The sequence below is a fragment of the Erythrolamprus reginae genome, chromosome 2 (genome assembly GCF_031021105.1).
Source record: "Erythrolamprus reginae isolate rEryReg1 chromosome 2, rEryReg1.hap1, whole genome shotgun sequence".
Lineage (NCBI taxonomy): Eukaryota > Metazoa > Chordata > Lepidosauria > Squamata > Dipsadidae > Erythrolamprus > Erythrolamprus reginae.
Genome location: NC_091951.1, coordinates 75,846,080 through 75,867,741, shown reverse-complemented (window position 1 = coordinate 75,867,741; position 21,662 = coordinate 75,846,080). Strand labels below are relative to the sequence as shown.

At 39.1% G+C, this 21,662-nt stretch overlaps 1 protein-coding gene across 7 annotated transcripts in view; it reads left to right on the top strand.

Moving 5' to 3' along the window:
* PLXNA1 (plexin A1) overlaps positions 1-21,662 on the top strand; it is a 471,845-nt gene that overhangs the window by 395,743 nt on the left and 54,440 nt on the right. For all 7 annotated transcript variants that reach the window (XM_070738367.1, XM_070738366.1, XM_070738363.1 and 4 more), the window contains exon 22: positions 19,853-20,109. In XM_070738367.1, coding sequence (XP_070594468.1) covers positions 19,853-20,109 — 257 coding nt within the window. The remainder of the gene's footprint in view (positions 1-19,852; positions 20,110-21,662) is intronic.

Sequence of the window (21,662 nt, the reverse complement as noted above, 5' to 3'; positions counted from 1 at the left end):
GCATGATTGAGCATGCCTCCACACATGCATGTGTACAAAACCCCTTCCCCCACTGTCCCTCCCACACATGTGCTCAGGCCTCACTGAAGCCTCTGGACTTTTATTAGGCCTTTGGGCCACTTTATGGCCTCCCCAGGTTTCGGAAGGCTTTCCTGAAGCCTGTGGATGGCGAAAAATGGTTCAAAGGGCCTATTGGAGTCTGGGGAGAGAGAAAATGGCCTCCCCCGCCCTCCAGAAGGCCAAAAATAAGTTGGCCAGAGCACACCTATGCACTGGACCTCACATAGGCCAGCTCATAAGCCCTATGTGCTACCTATAGCATGTGTGCCATAGGTTCACTATCACAGTCCTCGTCTTTCCTAAGGCATGGAAGCCATTGACTTTGTCGTTTTCGGTTTTTTGTTCCTTTGGGGCCATCCTCCCTCTTTCAGCCCTAGACCAGGAAGTCCTAAATCATCTACCTACCAACTGATCCTGGATCATCATGATAGATTACACTTGTTAACCTTCAGAATAAAAGTCTTCATTTGCAGTGGACTGTTTTGGATTAATGATTAAAGTAACAATTGCAACTATGAATGCTTAAATCAGTGATTAAATACTAGGTGATTGGAGGATATATGCAAGTTTCTGTAGGGTAGCAGCTCTGCCTTGCTCTCCTCTGACAATTGGGGAATCCTTAGAACAGTGTTTCCCAACCTTTTTTGAGCCGTGGCACATTATTCACATTTTCAAAATCCTGGGGAACACTGAAAGGGGGGGGGGGTGGCTAAAGAAAAGTTTTGACCAAAAAAAAATCTTCCTCCATTTCGCTCTATTTCTCCCTCACTCTTTCTTTCTCTTCCTTCCTTCCCTTCTTTCTCTTTCTCCATCCCTCTTTCTTTCTTCTTCTCTCTTTTGCTCTCTTTCTCTCTCCCTCCTTCCCTCCCTATATGTCTTTCTCTCTCCCTTGCTCTCTCTGCCTCTCTTGCTATCTCTCTTTCATTCTCTCTCTTTTTCTCTCTTTCTCTCTCTCTTGCTATCTCTTTCTCTCTCTCTCTGTCTCTCTTTCTTTTTCTCTGTCTCTCTTTCTCTCTCTCTTGCTAGCTCTTTCTTTCTCTCTTTCTCTTTCTCTGTCTCTCTCTCTCTCTCTCTGCCTCTCTTGCTATGTCTCTCTTGCTCTCTCTCTCTCTCTCTCTCTCTGCCTCTCTTGCTATGTCTCTCTTGCTATGTCTCTCTTGCTCTCTCCCTCTTTCTCTCTCTTCCTTTCTTTTCTGCGGAGGCCAGCGAAGGTTTTTCTTATTTTAAATGTTCCGGGTGGCAGGGGGATGCGGAGCCCGCACGCACACACCCCCGACATTCCAAATCCTGCCTCAGCTGCATGCAAGAGGGGCTGGGCGGGCGTTAGCAGCCCGATGAGGAGGACGAGAAGCCGCTGCCGCCACCCCCAATCCCCCCCTTCCCTGGGTACCTTCCAAAGGCCCCTGGAAAAAGGCAGGAGGTAGCAACGAGGCGCGAGGACAAGCAGGCAGCTTGGCGGAGGGGAAGCCCTGACGGGCTCTCCTCCTTCCCCACCCCCGCTCTTCTCCCTGGTTTTTGCTTCACCCGCAGATTTCCCCGCAGTTCAAAAGGAGGCAAGAGGTGGCCTGGATGAAATTGCGGGGAAATCATGGGGCGAAGCAAAAGCCAGGGCGGGAGAGAAGCGCGGGGGTGGGGAAGGAGGAGAGCCCATCAGCACTTCCCCTCCGCCAAGAGGTTATTGCCACCGCCTCTGCCTCCACTCAGGCAGCCATCGTGGTTGAGCTGAGCGAGAGGAAAAGGTGCGGTGACCACGGTGGCTCCCTGAGTGGAGGCAGAAGCGGTGACAATAACCTCTGTGCTTTCTACGGCAGCGTGGCTGAGCTGGACGGAGGGAAGCAGCAGCTCCCACTCGAGGAACCCATGGCAACGGGCGACAGCTTGGTGGGAGGCGACGGTGGGAGACACAGGCGGTGGGAGGAGAGGGAACTAGGAAGCAACTGTGAAGCCCAAGACCATCCACAGGACGACACTCAGGCAGGGGCGCCGGCAGCGCCCCGCCCAGCTGGAGCTTCTCGCGGCACACCTGGCCATGTCTCGCGGCACACTACTGTGCCGCGGCACACCGGTTGGGAAACGCTGCCTTAGAAGACCTTTTCTTGAAGATCTTAACAGGAAAGAGACTGCCTTAAATAGTTAAGCTTATCAGAGTTTTTAATGTTTCTATATCACCATTAGTTTTGCCCTTAAAAACAGTTAAAGGCAAAATGCATTAATTTTATTTACAATTAGTTAAAAAAAAGAGCTATATAATTCAAAAGAAATTTTAAAAAATTATTTCCCTGTTTTTACAACATCAAAAACAGTAGAATTGCATTTAGGAAATCATTACAGTTAATTTTTGTGCAACTATACTGAATGATATTGATTTATTTATTTATGTATGTATTTATTTTATTTGATTTGATTTGGTTTGGTTTGGTTTGGTTTGGTTTGGTTTGGTTTGATTTGATTTGTATGCCGCCCCTCTCCGTAGACTCGGGGCGGCTAACAACAATGATAAAAAACCAGCATGTAACAATCCAATTAATAAAACAACTAAAAACCCTTATTATAAAACCAAACATACACACAAACATACCATGCATAACTTGTAATGGCCTAGGGGGAAGGAATATCTTAACTCTCCCATGCCTGGCGGCATAAGTGAGTCTTGAGTAGTTTACGAAAGACAGGGAGGGTAGGGGCAGTTCTAATCTCCGGGGGGAGTTAGTTCCAGAGGGCCGGGGTCGCCACAGAGAAGGCTCTTCCCCTGGGGCCCACCAAATGACATTGTTTAGTCGACGGGACCCGGAAAAGGCCAACTCTGTGGGACCTTATCGGTCGCTAGGATTCATGCGGTATCAGGCGGTTCCGGATGTAATCTGGTCCAATGCCATGTAGGGCTTTAAAGGTCATGACCAACACTTTGAATTGTGACCGGAAACTGATCGGCAGCCAATGCAAGCCACGGAGTGTTGAAGAAACGTGGGCGAATCTTGGAAGCCCCACGACGGCTCTAGCAGCTGCGTTCTGCACGATCTGAAGTTTCTGAACACTTTTCAAAGGTAGCCCCATGTAGAGAGCGTTGCAGTAATCGAACCTCGAGGTGATGAGGGCATGAGTGACTGTGAGCAATGACTCCCTGTCCAAATAGGGCTGCAACTGGTGCACCAGGCGAACCTGGGCAAACGCCCTCCTTGCCACAGCCAAAAGATGATGTTCCAATGTCAGCTGTGGATCGAGGAGGATGCCCAAGTTGCGAACCCTCTCTAAGGGGGTCAGTAGTTCTCCCCCCCCAGGGTAATGTGCGGACAGATGGAATTGTCCTTGGGAGGCAAGACCCACAGCCACTCCGTCTTGTCTGAGTTTGAGTTTGTTGACACCCATCCAGACCCCAACAGCCTCCAGGCACCGGCACATCACTTCCACCGCTTCGTTGACTGGACATATATATTGTCCCCCCCCCCTTCCAAGGCTAATCAATTCAAAGTCTGGGACACAAATTTCTCTATAGTCTGTCAGGACACCATAAAGAAAATAGGATTAGAATATCTCCTGAGTCCAAGGAATAGGACATATAAATCCAATCAATCAATAAAGCAATATCTAATTAATAAAATAAAATAAAACATTGCCAAATGTGCTGCCAAAATCAATCCTAGTAGATGATCAGCAGGATACAATGACTGGTGGAATCAAAAATCCAAGAGGGCTAGGCCAACTCCATATCTGGCTTTTGATGAAGATAGTTCACCAAGAGTCCCAAAGTTGTCTCAGTACTGTATTCTGCACAGTATTGGGCCTATCCAGGCACACCTGAAGCAGCAGTGCTACCTCATGTTGGCTATTTTAATTTTATTTTAATCAACTAGCAGGGGCAAGCTAAATAAGCACATGGTAGCCATAATTATCTGCACGTTCTCTCTACATTGTTCAGATCTACAGGCTGGAAAGAATCGAAGATAATAGGATAAGCAGCTGCCAAAATTATCTCCTTTTGACTTGCTCTATCCCTAAAGTCCCAGTTGAGATATACCAAATTAATTTAATGTTGCAAATTATTTACTGGAAGTTACTGAATATTCTGGATCCTCCTACTCCTAAATCTTGCTAAAGACTCACAGTGAAAAACTGTGAAAACAATAGGTAAATACCCCTTGCTGCTTCAGTTGTTATCGGTTAGGCCTCCAGTTGAACCACACTCTGCTCAGATTGATGAGTAAGATTCCCTGTACTTGTACTCTTCACCATTTCTTTACTTCTAGCTTTTTTAGTCCACCACCACAAAGGTAATTAAACTTTGCAAAAGGGAATGAAGCACCAAGGAGTAATAACATCAATTCCTTGGGCCAGAGTTTTAACAAACAATTTAGAAAAATCCTAAGCATATTCATATGACAATACAGATCTACCTATTGCTTACTTTGAATTATTTATTTAATCCTCTACCCCAGCAGTGTCAAACTTGCAGCTCTTGGTCAGATGCATCATGCGCTGGCTACCCCACCCGTTTTAGCAAAGGGAGTCATGATAGGACATGTGACGACAACATGACACTATGAGTTTGATAACTTAGCTCTATTCCTATAAAAGTTTACATCAACCACCTTTCTATGTTAAGATAGTGATATGTCCTTGATAATAAGTCATAAGGTTCCTTTGCTTTAAGGTTGCCAACTCCACACAAATCCTGGTTGGTTATCAACTCTAAACATAAGCTAGCACACACTGTGCCAGGGGTTCCAAATAGCATCCAAAACTAAATCAGAATCTGATGCATAGCGTTCCTCAAAGTTCCAATTTATTAGCAGAGCCATTTTGACACATCTGTGAGAAACCCAGATTTGACTGAAACTCCAGATGAATCTGAAGTCCCATGGGTTTTTTCACTTGTTCCCATACCACAAGTTCCTCACATGGCCCAGTCTAGTTCTGCCAAAGTGTCAGGTCTTCCCATCAACTTCCAGGCAGGTGCTTGATAATCTAGAAGGAATTTGTTATGGCTAACAGCTCTACAACCCTCATGCAACAGCCCCTCCCAAATTCCAACAACACTAATATATTCAACATTCTAATATGTAATAGGCCAAAGTCTCCAAATCAAATGATGGCTTCGGACTGACACATTGAACTATATACACGGGGACAGATCAATTGGGAAATGTCCATAATTTTAAAGGAAGATATAAAATGCTGAGCTTTTGGGAGAGAGGAATCTCACCATGGTTATCTTTGTATTATTTTACAGTTCTTAGTTTGGTCCAGAATTACTACTGCAGAAATTATGATAGATTACTTGTATTTCTTAGCTCTGGCTTCTTAAGTTTACATTTAAACTGAAAATACATATTACAGCACTGTATATAGTAACCTTCCTTCTCAGTGCAAATTCCTGATAGTCTTATTTTATGATAGTTGAACTGAGGATATTTCTATGATGAAGAGTTGTGGGAAATCTAGAACAAACAGAAGCAAATTGTTCACTCAATACTTTGCTAAATTAAGGCGTTTGTTCCCGTGAAATGAGATGAGCCTTGTCATCCTTGCAAGGATATTATGTAAAATCTATAAAAGAAAAGGTTATTAATCACAGTTGGTCATTTATGATTCAATATAGTATTGAGTTTGCTTGGTATGATAATTACTAGTTGCTCAGAACATGAGTAAGCAAATAAGAGCAATTGCTTTTATGTATGTTCTGCTGATGTACTTCTCAGATACATCTGGCTCCCATTTGTGGGAAGCCAGATGCCGGATCAGAGAGACTTTCTTTCAGGTATGTGATTCTTATAAAAAGTGTCAGGATGCCTATCCATTTCCATGTACTATTCAGAAAAGGTTTTGGGCCATAACTGACATTAAAGGACTAGAATAGAGCTGGAAGGGACCTCAAAGTAGGAGAACCTAAACCAGGTGTAGGCAAAATTGACTCTTCTATAGACATGTGGACTTCAACTCCCAGAATTCTTGAGCCAATCATAATAGCAAGTCATAGAAGAGCCAACTTTGCCTACCCCTGACCTAAACCATTTTTGAGAAGTGGCTATCCAGTCTCTTCTTAAAAACCTCCAGTGATGAAGCACCTACAACTTCTGAAGGCAAGCTTGTTCCACTGGTTAATTGTCCTCATCATTAAGATGTTTCTCCTTAATTCCAGGTAGCTTCTCTCTTTAATTAGTTTCCAACCACTGTTTCTTGTCCTGCCCTCCGGTGCTTTAGAGCAGTGTTTCCCAACCATGGCAACTTGAAGATATCAGGACTTCAACTCCCAGAATTCCCCAGCCAGCATTCGCTGGCTGGGGATTTCTGGGAATTGAAGTCCAAATATCTTCAAGTTGCCAAGGTAGGGAAACACTGCTTTAGAGAATAATTTGATCTCTTCTTTGTGGCAGCCCCTCAAATACTGGAAAACTGCTATCATGTCACCCCTAATTCTTCTTTTCTTTAGACCCAAAACCTGCAGCGTTTAGTCTAGGTCTTTGATCTCTTTGATCATTAATACAAGTAATCCTTACTGTACATACGTTCACTTAATGACCATTTGAAGTTACACTGACACTAACAAAAGTGACTTATGACTGGTCCTCGCACTTATGACTATCACAAGATTCCCACAGTCACCTGATTAAAATTGAGGTCTTGGCAACTGGCTTGTATTTATGACAATTGCCACATTTCATCATCTTTCTGAAGTCAGTAAAATGAGGACCCAGATTGTTGGGGCACACATACTTTGTAAAATGCTTAGAGAGGGTTGTAAAGCACTATGAGTTTGTGTATAAAACTAAGTGCTATTGCTATCCTGGGTCATGTGATCACCATTTGCAAAATCCCAAGCCAGCTTCAATCAAGCAAAGTCAATGGAGGAAGCCAGATTTGCTTAATGGCCACTTTATTCACTAACTGCAGTACAGTAATTTAACTTAACAACCATGGCAGAAAATTGGGTGTGACTCATTTCACAACCGCCTTGTGCCCAATTTTGTTACCCAGTCATAGTGATACGTCAAGGAGTACAGTACTTGTATCATTTTTATCTTTGCTACTTGTCACATTCTGCAGGACTAGGGTGATTCAATTGGATTTATTCAAGACATAACTAGCCCCTCATTTCTAGCACAATTTCCAAATATCCTCATTCTCCTGGTTTCCCATTTCACCTAACCCTTTATTCTCTTTTTTTTCCAGATCATGCAGTCTTCCCTTAATTTTGTACGAGCAGTTCTGCCAAAATTAGCATCACATTTTCCTGTTTAACAAGGTTGCTCTTGATAGAAGTAATGAAGGATGCCCCTATCATCCTCTCACTGTTGACCTCTCAGATTTGATTTGGGTTTTGGAATACAGTATATTTAAGTGTAATCAGGTCTAGGAAATAATGGAGTTATTAATTACAGACAAAGGCTGCCTATTATAGTCAAGTACAATCAATGCTTGTGATCAATTTTTACTATATTACATGCAGACTTTCTATCCTGCCTTTTTACACATTGTTCCTCTAGTTTGAAAACCAATTTTTATTTTTAATTTTTAAAAAGTATCTTTGGTATGTATCCAACATACTTGGGAGTTTGTGCACACACAAACATATAATCTACCGGAATGGAGATGGATGTTGGAAGGGATCTTATAGGTCATGTAGTCCAATTCCTGTTCAATTTAAGAATCCACTAAACAATTTTTCTGACAGGAAATCAACTTGAATGTTTCAGGTAGATTGTTTGACTGCTAAACAGCCTTTTATTGTGATGGGATTTTTTCTAATATTCAGCCTTAATCTCATTTATTTCCATTTCAGTTTAACATTTTTGTGCTGCTTTCAGTTCAAAACAGTTGACATAGAATAAACTTTAAGACATTTATAGATGGTAAACAATCTCTTCTGTTCTCCAAGCTAAGCATATCTAGCCATTCTAAAAGTGTCCAGGTCCCATATCGTCCTAGTACCTATCTTCTGAATTCACTTCAGCTTCTCTACATCCCTTGTCTAAGCATCACAGTACTGAAGTATTATTATATCATGATTCTGGATGCAATGGTGCAGTTAAGACAGTTAGTATAGTTCTTTGTAGCTTCTACACTACTACTCCTAGATCATTTTCACATGTAGTGACATCAAGGCAGACTTCTTCAAGTCTATTGAACATAGCTATATTTTTCATTTTCCTACCTGATACAAGACTTTCTACTAGCCACACTTGAGCATCTTCTTGCTGAATTTGTCTCGATTTTCAAACATGTCACTATAATTTTAATTGCGATTTTGTTTTATGAGATATTAGTCTCTAGCTTGATGTCATCTGTATAGTATGTATATATGTATGTATGTATATTTGAAAGGGACCTTGCAGGTCATCAAGTCCAACCCCCTGCTTAAGCAGGAAATCCTACAGCACCCCAGCCAAATGACAGTCCAATCTCCTCTTGAAAATGTCCAAAGTTGGGGAGTTCACAACCTCTGCTGGCAGGCCATTCCGCTGGTTGATCGCTCTGATCATCAGGAAGTTCTTCCTTATTTCTAGGTTGAAACTCTCCTTGGGCAGCTTCCAACCGTTGTTCCTCGTCTGGCCCTCTGGTGCCCTGGAAAACAGCGTGATCCCCTCCTCTCTGTGACAACCGTTCAAGTACCTGTAGACTGCTATCATGTCCCCCCTGGCCCTTCTTTTCTCTAGGCTATCCATGCCCAGTCCCAGCAATCTTTCTAGTCTTGGTTTCTAGTCCCCTAATCATTTTAGTTGCTCTTTTCTGTACCTTCCCCAGAGGTTTCTATGTCTCTTTTGAAGTGTGGTGACCAGAACTGAATGCAGTACTCCAGATGTGGTCTGACCAGGGTGTTATAGTGTGATATTAATACCTCCCTGGTCTTGGAGTGTATCCCCCTGTTGATACAGCTTAGGATTGTGTTGGCCTTTTTAGCTGCTGCTGCACATTGCTGACTCATATTTAGTTGATTATCCACCAAGACTCCGAGATCCCTTTCATAGTCACTACTGCTAATTAGGATTCCTCCCAGACTGTATGCATGTCTTTTTTTTTTTTTTACCTAGGTGAAGGACTTTACTCTTCTCGACGTTGAACATCATTTTGTTAGTTTTGGCCAATAGTATTAATCTATCTAGGTCTTTCTGTATTTTGAGTCTATCCTCTAGGGTGTTGGCTATCCCCGCCAGCTTTATGTTGTCTGCAAATTTGATTAGTTCCCCCTCTATTCCCTCATCTGTGTCATTGATGAAAATGTTGAAGAGAACAGGGCCCAAGACAGAACTCTGTGGTACCCCACTGCTTACCTTCTTCCATGTGGATTTGGAGCCATTGAGGACAATTCATTGGGTGTGGTTGGTCAGCCAACTGCTTATCCATCTGCATGTGTTGTAGTCTACCCCGGTTTTTTCTAATTTGTGGATTAGGAGATTGCGATCTACTTTATCAAAAGCTTTGCTGAAGTCCAAGTATATGAGGTCAGCTACGGCTGCATTGGTCTACTGATTTGGTTATGGTGTTGAAAAATGATATGAGATTGGTTTGGCATGATTTGTTTCTGACAAATCATGACAAAGTAAATTGAATAAGCTCTATTCTGCTCTTATTTTTTAGGGCATTTGTAAATTGTTGCATAGTATGGGGCCAAGCAGAGAGCCCTGGGAAATTCCCACTTGGTATTTCACTCTAGAACAATACAAATCTATTTAAGTGTGATTTTTTTTTTTTAGCCTGTGATTCTTCAACCATTTGAAAATCCACCAAAGTATAGTACTGTTAAGTATACATATATCTATCTTGTCCAGAGGAATATAATGAGAAGCCTTGTTCACAGTGCGCTCTATTAGTTTACCAGAGTAATCACTCTGTCATTAAACAAAGATAAATTTAATCTGAAATGACTTGTTGACAATCTCATGCTGGCTCCTAATAATGATAGCATTATTTTCTAAAAATTCGCAGACACAGTGTTTGACAGTCTGTTCTAATGGCTTACTCCTCCATCCTTTCTCTGATACCAAGTTGGTCTTTCTCCAACCTTCTGACAGCCTACTGGTTCTGTAGGAATGTATAAAGATTATTACAGTAACAGGTTTTTATCATTCCTGCCAGCTCATTTGTTACCTAAAAATATAACTCAAATGACTCTGAAGTCTTTAATTTCTTCAAGACATGTTCTTAATATACTCTTCACTCTTCAGTTATGTTCTTCCCATCCTTTCTTCAGTTACATCAGGAATAGCTCTTTCTCTCTTCTGATGGAAGACAGATGCAAAAAAAATATTTTTTTTATACAGCTCTGAATTTTTCCTATTTTTTTTTACTCCATCACCTCCCCCATGTTGCAGACCAATAGCCTCCTTGTCTTCTTTTAGGAACATGGAAAGAACTAAGTTCTAAACTTTCCTTCCCATCATGGTTTGAATTCCTCCTAAACCCTATCTGTTTCAGAATCTTAGCTTGAATGGAATAGAAAAATGATGATTCTATTGTTCAAGTATGGGCTATCAGTTTTTCATTGTCTGTTTAGTTAACAAACCCATTTTCTTTTCCTAAACATTTCCTTTTTGTTTTTCATCATGTCAAACAGGTTTTTGTTCATTCCTATTCAGTTCTTAAGGAACTTTTCAAGGAGCTTATTGTCCCTATCCTGTTCAATATTTTGCGTTTGCTGGATTACCTGTACTGTACATCTTTGAGCCAAGGGTGCTTTTAAAAAAGACAACTGGACTTCCTTTGTTTTTTCTTGAAGGTATATAAAGGTTTGCTTCCTGTCCAAGAAGCTTCTTCAGTTCTGACTAAATGGTAGAGAATGGATGGAATGGAATAATGCAAGGAATAATGCAATGCTTTTTTAGACTTCCATTTCTCCACCGTTCAGTTAAGACCGGAGAAGTTTCTTGGATGAGGAGCAAAATATCTTCAAGGAAAAACAAAACAAAACAAAGAAAGTCCCCTTTTGAAAAAGTACTTTTGGGGCAACATGACCAAGAATCTCCATAGACAAGTATCTCTGTGACTTTTTTGAATTTCAAGCTATTATGTGGTGCCCAACTTTTTTTCAGTTCTTTAAAATCTGTCTTCCTGATGTCCATGGCACAGGACTGCCTACTCTAGATCCCCTATTTAACCTTGTACTTCATCTGGATATGTTTGATCTCCTCTTGGAGAGCATTTTTACTCTATCCAGCATCCCTTCTTATTGGTCAGAATTATGTCCAGGATAGTTAACCCCTTGTTTCTTTTTATACTGTCTGAAAAATGAACTGACAGTAAGAAAATAAAGAAATCTGTGGATATTTCCACTTGTAGCTGAGTTCATTTTCTAGCAAATAGCAGGCTAATTGAAGTCTCCCATTGCTACTCTAAGCTGCCTTCTTGAAGAATTGGTAAATTGGTTAGAAAAGCATTGTTTATATCTTTTCCTATGGTCAACTTTGCTTAAATTCCCATAATGATGTTACTCTATTTGTTACTTCTTTAATTTTTCCTCGATAATTTTAGTGTATTTCTACATCTTGTTGGAGATGTTTCACACAGGTGAAAATTAGAAAATTAAAAGGACATCACATTAGGGAAGACAGTATTAAGACAAAACCTACTTTTTGTGCACAGAATTTCAGATGGAATATAAGAACAAATACATTGTTTCAGTAATGCCTATAGCTTTTGTTTAAAAAAGAGCTGTCTTCTGGTTGTGGAGCTTTTTTTTAATTCTTGCAAATAATCTTATTTTTAAGAGAAGTTTATGACCCTTGTTTTCATTGTTTTCAATAATGCTTTTTTATTTCTCTGTTCATACTGACTGCATCATTATTTGTTAACCAAACCAAGAATTCAAGCATCATTTTAAGCATAAAACATGCCTATTGCAAGTATTGAGGGGTACATAAATTTTCTTATGGACTTTACTGAATTGGCCAAATTTATTTTGAGCAAGGAATGTAATTTTTCTGACTTTAAGCATGCAGAAAAATCCTGAGCTTGGGTATGGAAGTTGAAGAATTATGCCATTAGCTTGAAGCATATCACAACTGTAAAATCTTTTGTGAGCCATTATGTCTTTAAGGAAGCAAAAATAGCCAAGGAGCTTAATTTAATGATCTTTGAGATTTTACTGTATACATTTGAGAGATGCAGGCCATTGCAATAAAACAGTGGTAAATGTCTGAACCCATTCTATCGTGGAAGTATTCCAGAAAAAAAATCTTGTTCTGAAAATACCTGGTTTTATGTCACAGGTATTGAAGAATTCTAAATTCATTCATACCTCAATCAGGAGTTCAGCTTTTATCCTAGCTGAAACATAGAGGATTTGTTTTTTGGCCCATCTGTGTTTCAACTCTTGGCGGTGATGTTGTTGTGATCACACTTTGCCTGTCATTACCTCCTTAATTATTGTGAGTGGAAAAGAGAGAGAGAAAGTGCACACATCAAGCACAAGAAAGGGATTTTAACTTTTCAGTACAAAGATAACCTACAAAATGGAAAAATGGAACCATAACAATAACAAACAGGAGGTGCTGGATGTTAACAGAACTTTCTTTATTCACAATTCATTATTATAATCAATTTTAGCATACTCCCTCCATTCAAAACTCTATACCCAAACAAGTTTGATTTTCAAGGTTATTGTCAGGGTAAATAAGGATAATTTAGATTGCTATATAGTAAAGTAGAAAACCGTATCTTATACAAGAAAAATAGAAAAGTTGTTCATAGATTTTATCTGGCAGAATTCTGAAATAAAAATAATAATGAGTCAATCAATTAGGATACAAACCGTTCCCAGCTATACTACATAGTATAGAATGCAAAATGGTTGGAAAAAAATTGAAGGAAAGAAAGAAAAAAAAACCCAGCACAACATGATTCATACAAATACAAATATATTCTCGGAACTGGGGGAGAGCCCTTATGGCAGCGTGAATAACATTCTGACCCAATTAGCAGATCTAATAAGTTCCCTGTCACTTTATTTATTTATTCATCATATTTATAAGCTCACCCATCTGACAAAATGTGAAATGTGATACATATAATTCTGAAAACATCTCCCTCCGCCCCTTTTCTATTTCCAACAAAGTATTGTGGAGATTCTGAAGATTGTTTGTATTATTTTCTTCGGCCCTAATAAAGATATTCAACTCTCAATTTTGTATGTCAGACGTAACATCATCTATTCTTAAAATCAGTATGACAAGTTTGTGTTCATATGTCTTAACTAGAAAATAGTAATGCTTGTTACTGCAGATGGCAAGGAAGGGATATGTGCTTAGTCTATCTTTTCCCTTCCTAACTTGTTGTGCATTACAACCCCCCCATCCCCGTCCCCAGCCCAACTAATTTGTTGCACTTTTAGTACAACTCTTCTTGTGGGTTTAATTTAATTTAATTTATTGTATTTCTCTGCCGCCCAACTCCTGAAGGATTCTGGGCGGCTTACAACAGGATAAGTTGCTGTTTTATTACTTTTATGAAAATTTAAAGCCATCATGTTTTATTTCCCATTTACTTCTGTTAACGAACACGTACCCATTAAAAAGAAAGAATGACAGTGTGGGTTGGGGAAGGAAAAGGAGAGAATGTGTGTTTTTGCATTGCTTTCATAGCTTTTCATAACTAGCCGAGCCCGCGGAGATCATTTATATGACAGATGTTTTGTGTTATTGCTTCTACTAATACAGCACCACCACTCTGCTATGCTTGTTATGAGCGGTTGTAATAAGACAACTTGTTTAGGACAAGGCAGGCTTTAGAGCTTATCAGCTGTTGTGGGTTTTTGGAAGCTCAGCACATTGCCCGAGAAGAAGATGCTGTATGATCTTCCTTTAATTTCATGAAGCAAGTGAAAGCCGTTATTTATTTTGATCAGTGAATATTTGAGACAGTGGTTTTCCATAAAGCCAGCTGTGGTATCTGTCATAAATAGAACATTGGTTTGCATCTTCATATCACGATTAAGAGCAACTCAGGTTCTTCATGTTTCTTCATTCATTCGTTATATGTAGAATTAGCATATTTTGAGATAATTTGAATGGAATAGAGAAGCAAGCTGTTGCTGAGGAAAATAATTTCCTTCCTTCCTTCCTTCCTTCCATCATCATCATCATCATCATCATCATCATCATTTATTAGATTTGTATGCTGCCCCTCTCCAAAGACTCGGGGCGGCTCACGACAATAAAAACAGTACAAATCCAATAATTAAAAATAGTTTAAAACTTCCTTCCTTCCTTCCTTCCTTCCTTCCTTCCTTCCTTCCTTCCTTCCTTCCTTATTATTATTATTATTATTATTATTATTATTATTATTATTATTATTATTTATTAGATTTGTATGCAAATCCAATAATTAAAAACAGTTTAAAACTTCCTTCCTTCCTTCCTTCCTTCCTTCCTTCCTTCCTTCCTTCCTTCCCCCACATGTACCTCTAATTAAAACAAGAAATTAGGCCAATTCAAATTCCTCATAGAAGGAAATATGTCAGTGATGGCGAACCTATGGCACGGGTGCCACAGGTGGCACACGGAGCCATATCTGCTGGCACGCAAGCCGTTGCCCTAGCCCAGCACAAATGTGCAAGTATGTGTCAGCCAGCTGATTTTTGGCTCACACAAAAATGCTCTGGAAGGGTATTTTTGGCTTCCAGAGAGCCTCCAGTGGAAAGGGGGAGGGCTCTTTTACCCTCCCCTGGCTCCAGGGAAGCCTTTTGACCCTGGGGAGGGTGAAATATGAGCCTACTTGTCCCACCAGAAGTTGGGAAACAGGCCAGGGCAGGGAAAGCTGTTTTCACCCTCCTCAGGCATTGAATTATGGGTGTGAGTGCTCACGCATGCGTGACAGCATGCACACATGTTCTTTTGGCACCAGAGGAAAAAAAGGTTGGCCATCACTGAACTAAGTCAATCAGTTTGGATTGCAACACTTAAGACACAATGGCTTTTGCTTGTATTTCAAATAAATTCTTGACAATAAAAAAAATCCAGAATTGGTTTTTTTTCAGTTAATGATCTTAAATCTCACATTTTCCAACTTTAGTTTAGAACGGTTGGGGAAAAAGTCTTGCCTTGAAGTGCCTCAAGAACTTGGTGCACACATAGTGGAGAGAGAATTAGTTGTTTGAGAGACCTAAAGTAAACACATGCCTATTTATAGGCGAACACATACACAAACACTGACAACATATGGAAGGTTACTACCCTGTGTAATGCTGTCCTTTCTGTAATAACTACAGTATGTTGCTGAAAGCAGCTGCTTTTGTATGGATAGAGATAAACTCCCACCTTTTGCTTTGTGTTAATGATATTAAAATGAATTTGCAAAAGTGCTTCTCAGTGCAGTGGGTTCCTGCTATAACTGATAAATGTAAATTCAAATTATTATAAACATGTCACAGAGGACAAAAATAACTACTGTTGTTTTGTGACATAAATTGGAGCTTTTTCCCCTAACGCTACTGGCAATTTAACAGTTTCTGACCAAGTAGAGCTGGTAAATTAAAACCATGGAATGCTAGCTAGGACAAAAGGAAGGATAATGGCCAAAGGGAAATGATTTACCTAATTAGTAACACAGGACACATATTAAAGTCAAGATGCTTTATAATTCAGATGCAAGAGAATGATACTTGGGGAATATTCTAAGATATGACAGTAGACATTACAGAAAACAATCATTTTTTTCCTGGATAAATGGAGTGGGTTTCAGAAATTAATAACAGTGACCACCAACTCCCAAACAATATTACTTTCCACTTCATGCCTTCTTTCCAGTCACTTTTTTAGAGCAGCTTTTTTGGCTCAGCTTTAAACTCAGACACCTATAGAGAGATGAATCTCCAAAGTGTCTCATTTGGGACAAGAGTCAGGCTTGGTCTGAATCTAATATTCATCCCTTAGGAGAGTTTAGATTCTGAAGAGCAAGTTGGACATTCAAAATAAGATTGTCTTGCAAGTTTCCTTTATTTGAGTTCTGAATCTTATTTCTTAAGGTAAATACAGAGGCTCACTGAAATACTATTTTTTTTAAATTGAATTGTCCTCAAATTATCAAGCCCTTGCCAATTGGGTCTTCTGTTTTCATGTGATTTGTGTGGCCATTAAGCAAATCTCTGTATCCTCAATTGCAAGCAATCCGTTGACAGTATTAACCGTTGGTAACAGCTGGTGAATAATCTTGATTGGAGATAATATTTTCATTTGTGCACACTTATTTTTAAGAAATATGAGTACAAATGTGTAATCCATATTCTACATACTATGCCAGAGATATAAAGTACTTGCCCTGTGCTTTTAATATCCACAAGAGCTGTATTAATGAAACATGGGATATAAATCTATTTAATTTTCATTTATTATTCATATTTTGCCATCAGTATAAAGCACTTTTTAGAATAATGAAATGAAAAATCTTTGTCCTGAAACACTTATTTCACAAGAGGAAGGTGGGTGTTAGCCTTGAAGGTGTTCACTTTAGTTTTAGTTACCTGTTTGGAAAAATATGGAGACTGAACAATGTGTCAGCAGCCGAAATGATACAGCTTCTTTCCTGCTTCTGTCCAAATGTTTCCTGAGTATAAGTATAGAACTGAGGCACCACGTAGACTACAACTGTAGCTAAATTGAAATATTTCTCTGTTTGAGTCCCTATAGATCAGATGTCCTGGTCATATTTAGTAATTTATTTTCTGCTTCATGGTTAGATATACCATATGACCCAATTCCATTGCTAAATCTCAGGGACAGACGGTAACATTTATAGCCATATGTAGAAAGTGCAAAAGATCAAGTTTTCCTGTAGGGCTGTTTGTTATGCTCAGAATTAGCCAGGAGGAATCTGGCAATTAGTCCCAGGTCAAATCGGAAACGTTTTGGCAATTCCTGTTTAGGGATGGAGATAGGATGCTTGTTGGTTAACATTTTAAAATCTAATGGTATGTAAGTATACAAGACGAGGGGTTTAAAAGAATCATGTTGTTTCTTGAAAATTGTACAATGCAAATAATGTATTGTAGATGTTAAAACAAAGAGTTATCTTCTGTTATAAAGTAGTTAGGTTTTTTTCCTGTATATTCCTGGCTTTAAATTTAATTAAATGTGACAAATATGCTGATGTTGAGCAGATATCATTAATAAATTCTACATTTTCTGTGGTCCTATCAAGATAAATTGCACTGTAAGGAATCTATACTGCCTAGGAAAATAAAGTATTTAAATAATAAATTAGTCTGCAACTGAACTCAAACCTGTTCCTTGAGTCTGCAAAAAACCAAATACAGTGGTACCTCGAGATACGAGTTTAATTCGTTCCGGACCTGGGCTCTTAAGTCGAGCAGCTCTTATCTCGAACGACTTTTCCCCATAGGAATTAATGTAAATAATTTTAATTGGTTCCAGCCCTCAAAAAACTCACAAAGTTAGTCTAAATTATGCAGAAAGACATGTTTTTAATGAAGAAATGTACATGTACATATAAATGAATAATGAAGTTTCTTTCACTTAACTTGTAAACTTTCTTAAACTTTTAAATTTACATATGTTCAACTTCTCTGCCACCCAATCCTGTAGGACAGAGGTCCCCAACCCTTTTTGCACCAGGGACCGGCTTTAAGCAATCAAGAGAGGAATGGGTGAATGAATGGACGGAGGGTGGGAAGGAAGGAAGGAAAGAGGGAAGGGACAGGAACAGAGGAAGGAAGCAAGGAAACTTATGAAAGGGGAGAGTAAGAGAGGAATGAGTGAAGGGAGGGAGGGAGGGAAGAAGGTGGGAAGGAGAAAGAAAAGAAGAAATAGAGGAAGGGAAGGTAAAAGAGAGAAAGAAAAAGAGCAAGAAAGAAAGAAAGAAAGAAAGAAAGGGGGAAGGGACAGGAACAGAGGAAGGAAGCAAGGAAACTTATGAAAGGGGAGAGTAAGAGAGGAATGAGTGAAGGGAGGGAGGGAGGGAAGAAGGTGGGAAGGAGAAAGAAAAGAAGAAATAGAGGAAGGGAAGGTAAAAGAGAGAAAGAAAAAGAGCAAGAAAGAAAGCTGAAAGCACCCCCCCGAGCCCCCCAGGCCGGCTGCAACCTTTTAAAACACGCGCGCCGCTTCGCAGCTGTCTCCTGAAGCCGAACGCGGAAGTTAGCGTTTGGCTTCAGGAGACAGCTCCTTGGCGCTTGTATCTCGAATTTGGGCTTGTAAGTAGAACAAAAATATCTCTCCCCTCCCAGCTCTTATCTCGAGTTGCTCTTAAGTAGAGCAGCTCTTATGTCGGGGTTCCACTGTATAGGTAGTCCTCAGTTAACAATTGCCCTGTTTAGCAGCAATTCAACACATGACAGTGCTGAAGAAGTAGGTTTACAGTCAACCTTTGAACTAAAGCATCCTCATATCGTTATATAATTGCAAGTTGGTGTCTGGCAACCAGTACAGTCGCAGTATCTCACAGTCATGTCATTGCCATTTGTGATCTTCACAGCCAGCTTTCAACAAAGTCAGAGAGAAGTAGACAATAAGACACAAGTCCCAATCAATGGATGTCACACAATGGCCATAGATGATTGTCTTAGTCATTGCAGTGGAAGCAATATTATAAAACAGGCATAGTTGCATAATGTATCACTTAATGACTGCTTAATGATGGAATTGCTGGCCCAATTGCTGTTATTAAGTGGAAACTACCTGTATAGACTTCATAAACTGCTTATCTGGATCAGAGTCTTCTTTCTGATATTGAATTTTGCTTCTTCAGTTCCATGGCCCCAGAGTGGTATGACAGTAGCTTTGTTTGTTTCAATAAATTTGATGTGATACTAGATAAGAGAACTGGGAGCCTACCGGTCTCTTTCAATATTATATTTAATGAATTTGAGTCAAATTTGGTGCAATCGGAGAAAAAGACGGAAAGTGAAGAAAAACCCTCTGAATTTAACCATTATTAAATGTCTCCAAACTAACATCCATTCCTGGCTTGACTGTGTTTATTATTCACATTTTGTATGCACAGAAATGCACAACTACATTGAAGAACAGGATAGAAAGGAATTCTGATGTTTTCCAGCACTCAAATTATTATTATTATTTACTGGCATTTTCCTGAATGTTTTTGCTTTGTCCATAAACAAAGGCACAGGCTCAGTGGACTGAACAATAAATAGTCAAGAGAAAGATTTATTTCAGTATTATTTGCAAACAAATTCAGTTGATTCATAGCCTCAAAATTTGGGGAAAATTTGAAATAAACCTTACAAGTAAAATTGTAAATTTTATATATTTCATGTTCAATAAGTGGAATTTCTAAAATAGGCTGCTTTAAGTGAATTAACAATATTAAGAGACAAAGTATTATACTGTATATCCACACAGTGTAAGCTTTTTAAATAGTAAAGTAGTTGAAATAAGCAGATTCACTGAGTACTGGGTGGGAGGACGTAGCTAAACAGATTTAAAGGGCCATATTCATGGTTTGTACACTAAATTATGAGATTTGAATTCAAACTCCTACAAAGAGAAGGTCTCTTCCCATATAATTAGAAATGAATATTTATTTATTTATTTTTTCAAATCTTTTTATTAATTTTCTTTAAAATGACAAACAAACTTACAAACATTTAACATACATTGTAGGGATGTATCATCCCTGCTCTTCTCAAAAGTATAATTGCAGATACAGAAAAAGGAATACACAGTTGAATATTTAAAAGTGACCACTGGTCTTTGCATGCATTTGTTGACTATACTCCATGATTCTGCCTGTTGCATGTCCAATGTTGCACTTGATTCTGTACCTAATTTTCCTAACCTTGTTGTATGATTAAAATACTGTGATGCAACTTGCTGTATTTTCTCTTCCTCAGGTCCAGGCCAATGTGGAAAAGTCTTTGACACTATTTGGGCAGCTCTTGAACAAAAAGCACTTCCTGTTAACTTTTATTCGAACATTAGAGGCCCAACGCAGCTTCTCCATGCGTGACCGGGGTAATGTGGCCTCTTTAATTATGACAGCCCTACAGGGTGAGATGGAATATGCCACTGGAGTGCTGAAACAGCTTCTCTCAGATCTCATTGAAAAGAATTTGGAGAGCAAGAACCATCCCAAATTGCTCTTGAGGAGGTGAGCATTTGTATAGGACCCTCTTAATTAAAAAGATTTGTGTAGATTTATCACCCAGACTGGAGGAAATGTTTGTTTAAGTAGATAGAGATTTTTGTTAAATATGAGAACAGACACTTGAGTATGTCAGCATCTCTTTTAAATGAGACTTTAATGTAGAAGTCTTCATTGTACACCATTTTCAACAACATCTACTCTGTTAACCTTGTTTGCAGAATAATTGTGTGCTTACATATATAATATGTTTCTATGTGGGGGATGGGTATAACTATGATGATCTGATGTAATAATCAAAGGGGAAAAGTTTTAGAAGACTTTGGAAATGACTGTACAAATAATTATACAGCATTGAAAGGACAAATGTATGCTTGATTTGCAGTAGTGGCTTACTGCTGTGTATTATTTGTTATTTCAGGGTGGTTTTTTTTTAACTCAACAGAAGGCAAACAAAAGGAATAGATCATTTTGCAATCTGCTCTCTTTTTCTTTTTTCTTTCAAATTATTTTGTTCCTTTCTTCTATTCTTTTAATGGAACTCTTGCTGGTTACCAAAACTGTGGTACATATCATGTTTCCCCCAAAGTAAGACATCCGCTGATAATAAGCCCAATTGGGCTTTTGAGTGCATGGCAATAAGGCCAAGTGCTTATTTCAGGGTCCAAAAAAATATAGGACAGGTTCTTATTTTGGGAAAACATGTTAGATACTGTATTTTTTTTAAAGTTTCTAAATCCAGGGTTGATTATTTCATCACAAGTAACATCTATTGCCACGTTACTGCCTTTCGGTAGTATTTGCTTCTAATGGTTGGTAGGGAACAAGCCATATACTGCTCCAAATGGACACATCTTCTTTCTGAATGAAGTGCTTCAGGCCTCTCTGCCCTGTTATTCTTTCCCAATCATCTCTTTAAGACTGCTTCTTCAACCTCCAACGATTGTTTCAGAATAAAATAAAAAACAGATTTTCCTGAGTATTATCTCAACACAGGTGGGGGATTAGTACAGATCAAGAATGCATTCCACTTCTTTCATGCATCTGTTCTGCTCCATCAGGTTTTTAAACCCTTATCCAGATAGGTTTACTGAATCATATCTGAATGCATAGTGAAAAATATACTAACTGCAGGATAAAAAATTATTCTTTGTCAAGTTTGTCGATTTTCTGTATACATATCAGCAAAACTCTCTCTCTCTCTCTCTCTCTCTCTCTCTCTCTCTCTCTCTGTGTGTGTGTGTGTGTGTATCACTAAGTTCCTTTTCATGAGCTTTTAACAAGCCACTTTTGCAAAGGTTAATTTCCTTATCTACTTAGGCTTTAGATAGTTCGCAGATGAAATAGTAGTTTCTTTGTTGTAGAAATATGTTTAAAACAATTATAGTCATGTACATACAGTAAGATAGATTCAAATTCATAAACATATAATGGACATATCAAATATTTGGAATTGCCAAACAGGTTTTCTAATGGATGCACTTAATTCATGTGTCTGACTGTTTGAAGTGATATGTCAGCTACTTCAAATAGTCATTTAATTGTGGCAGTCTGAACTG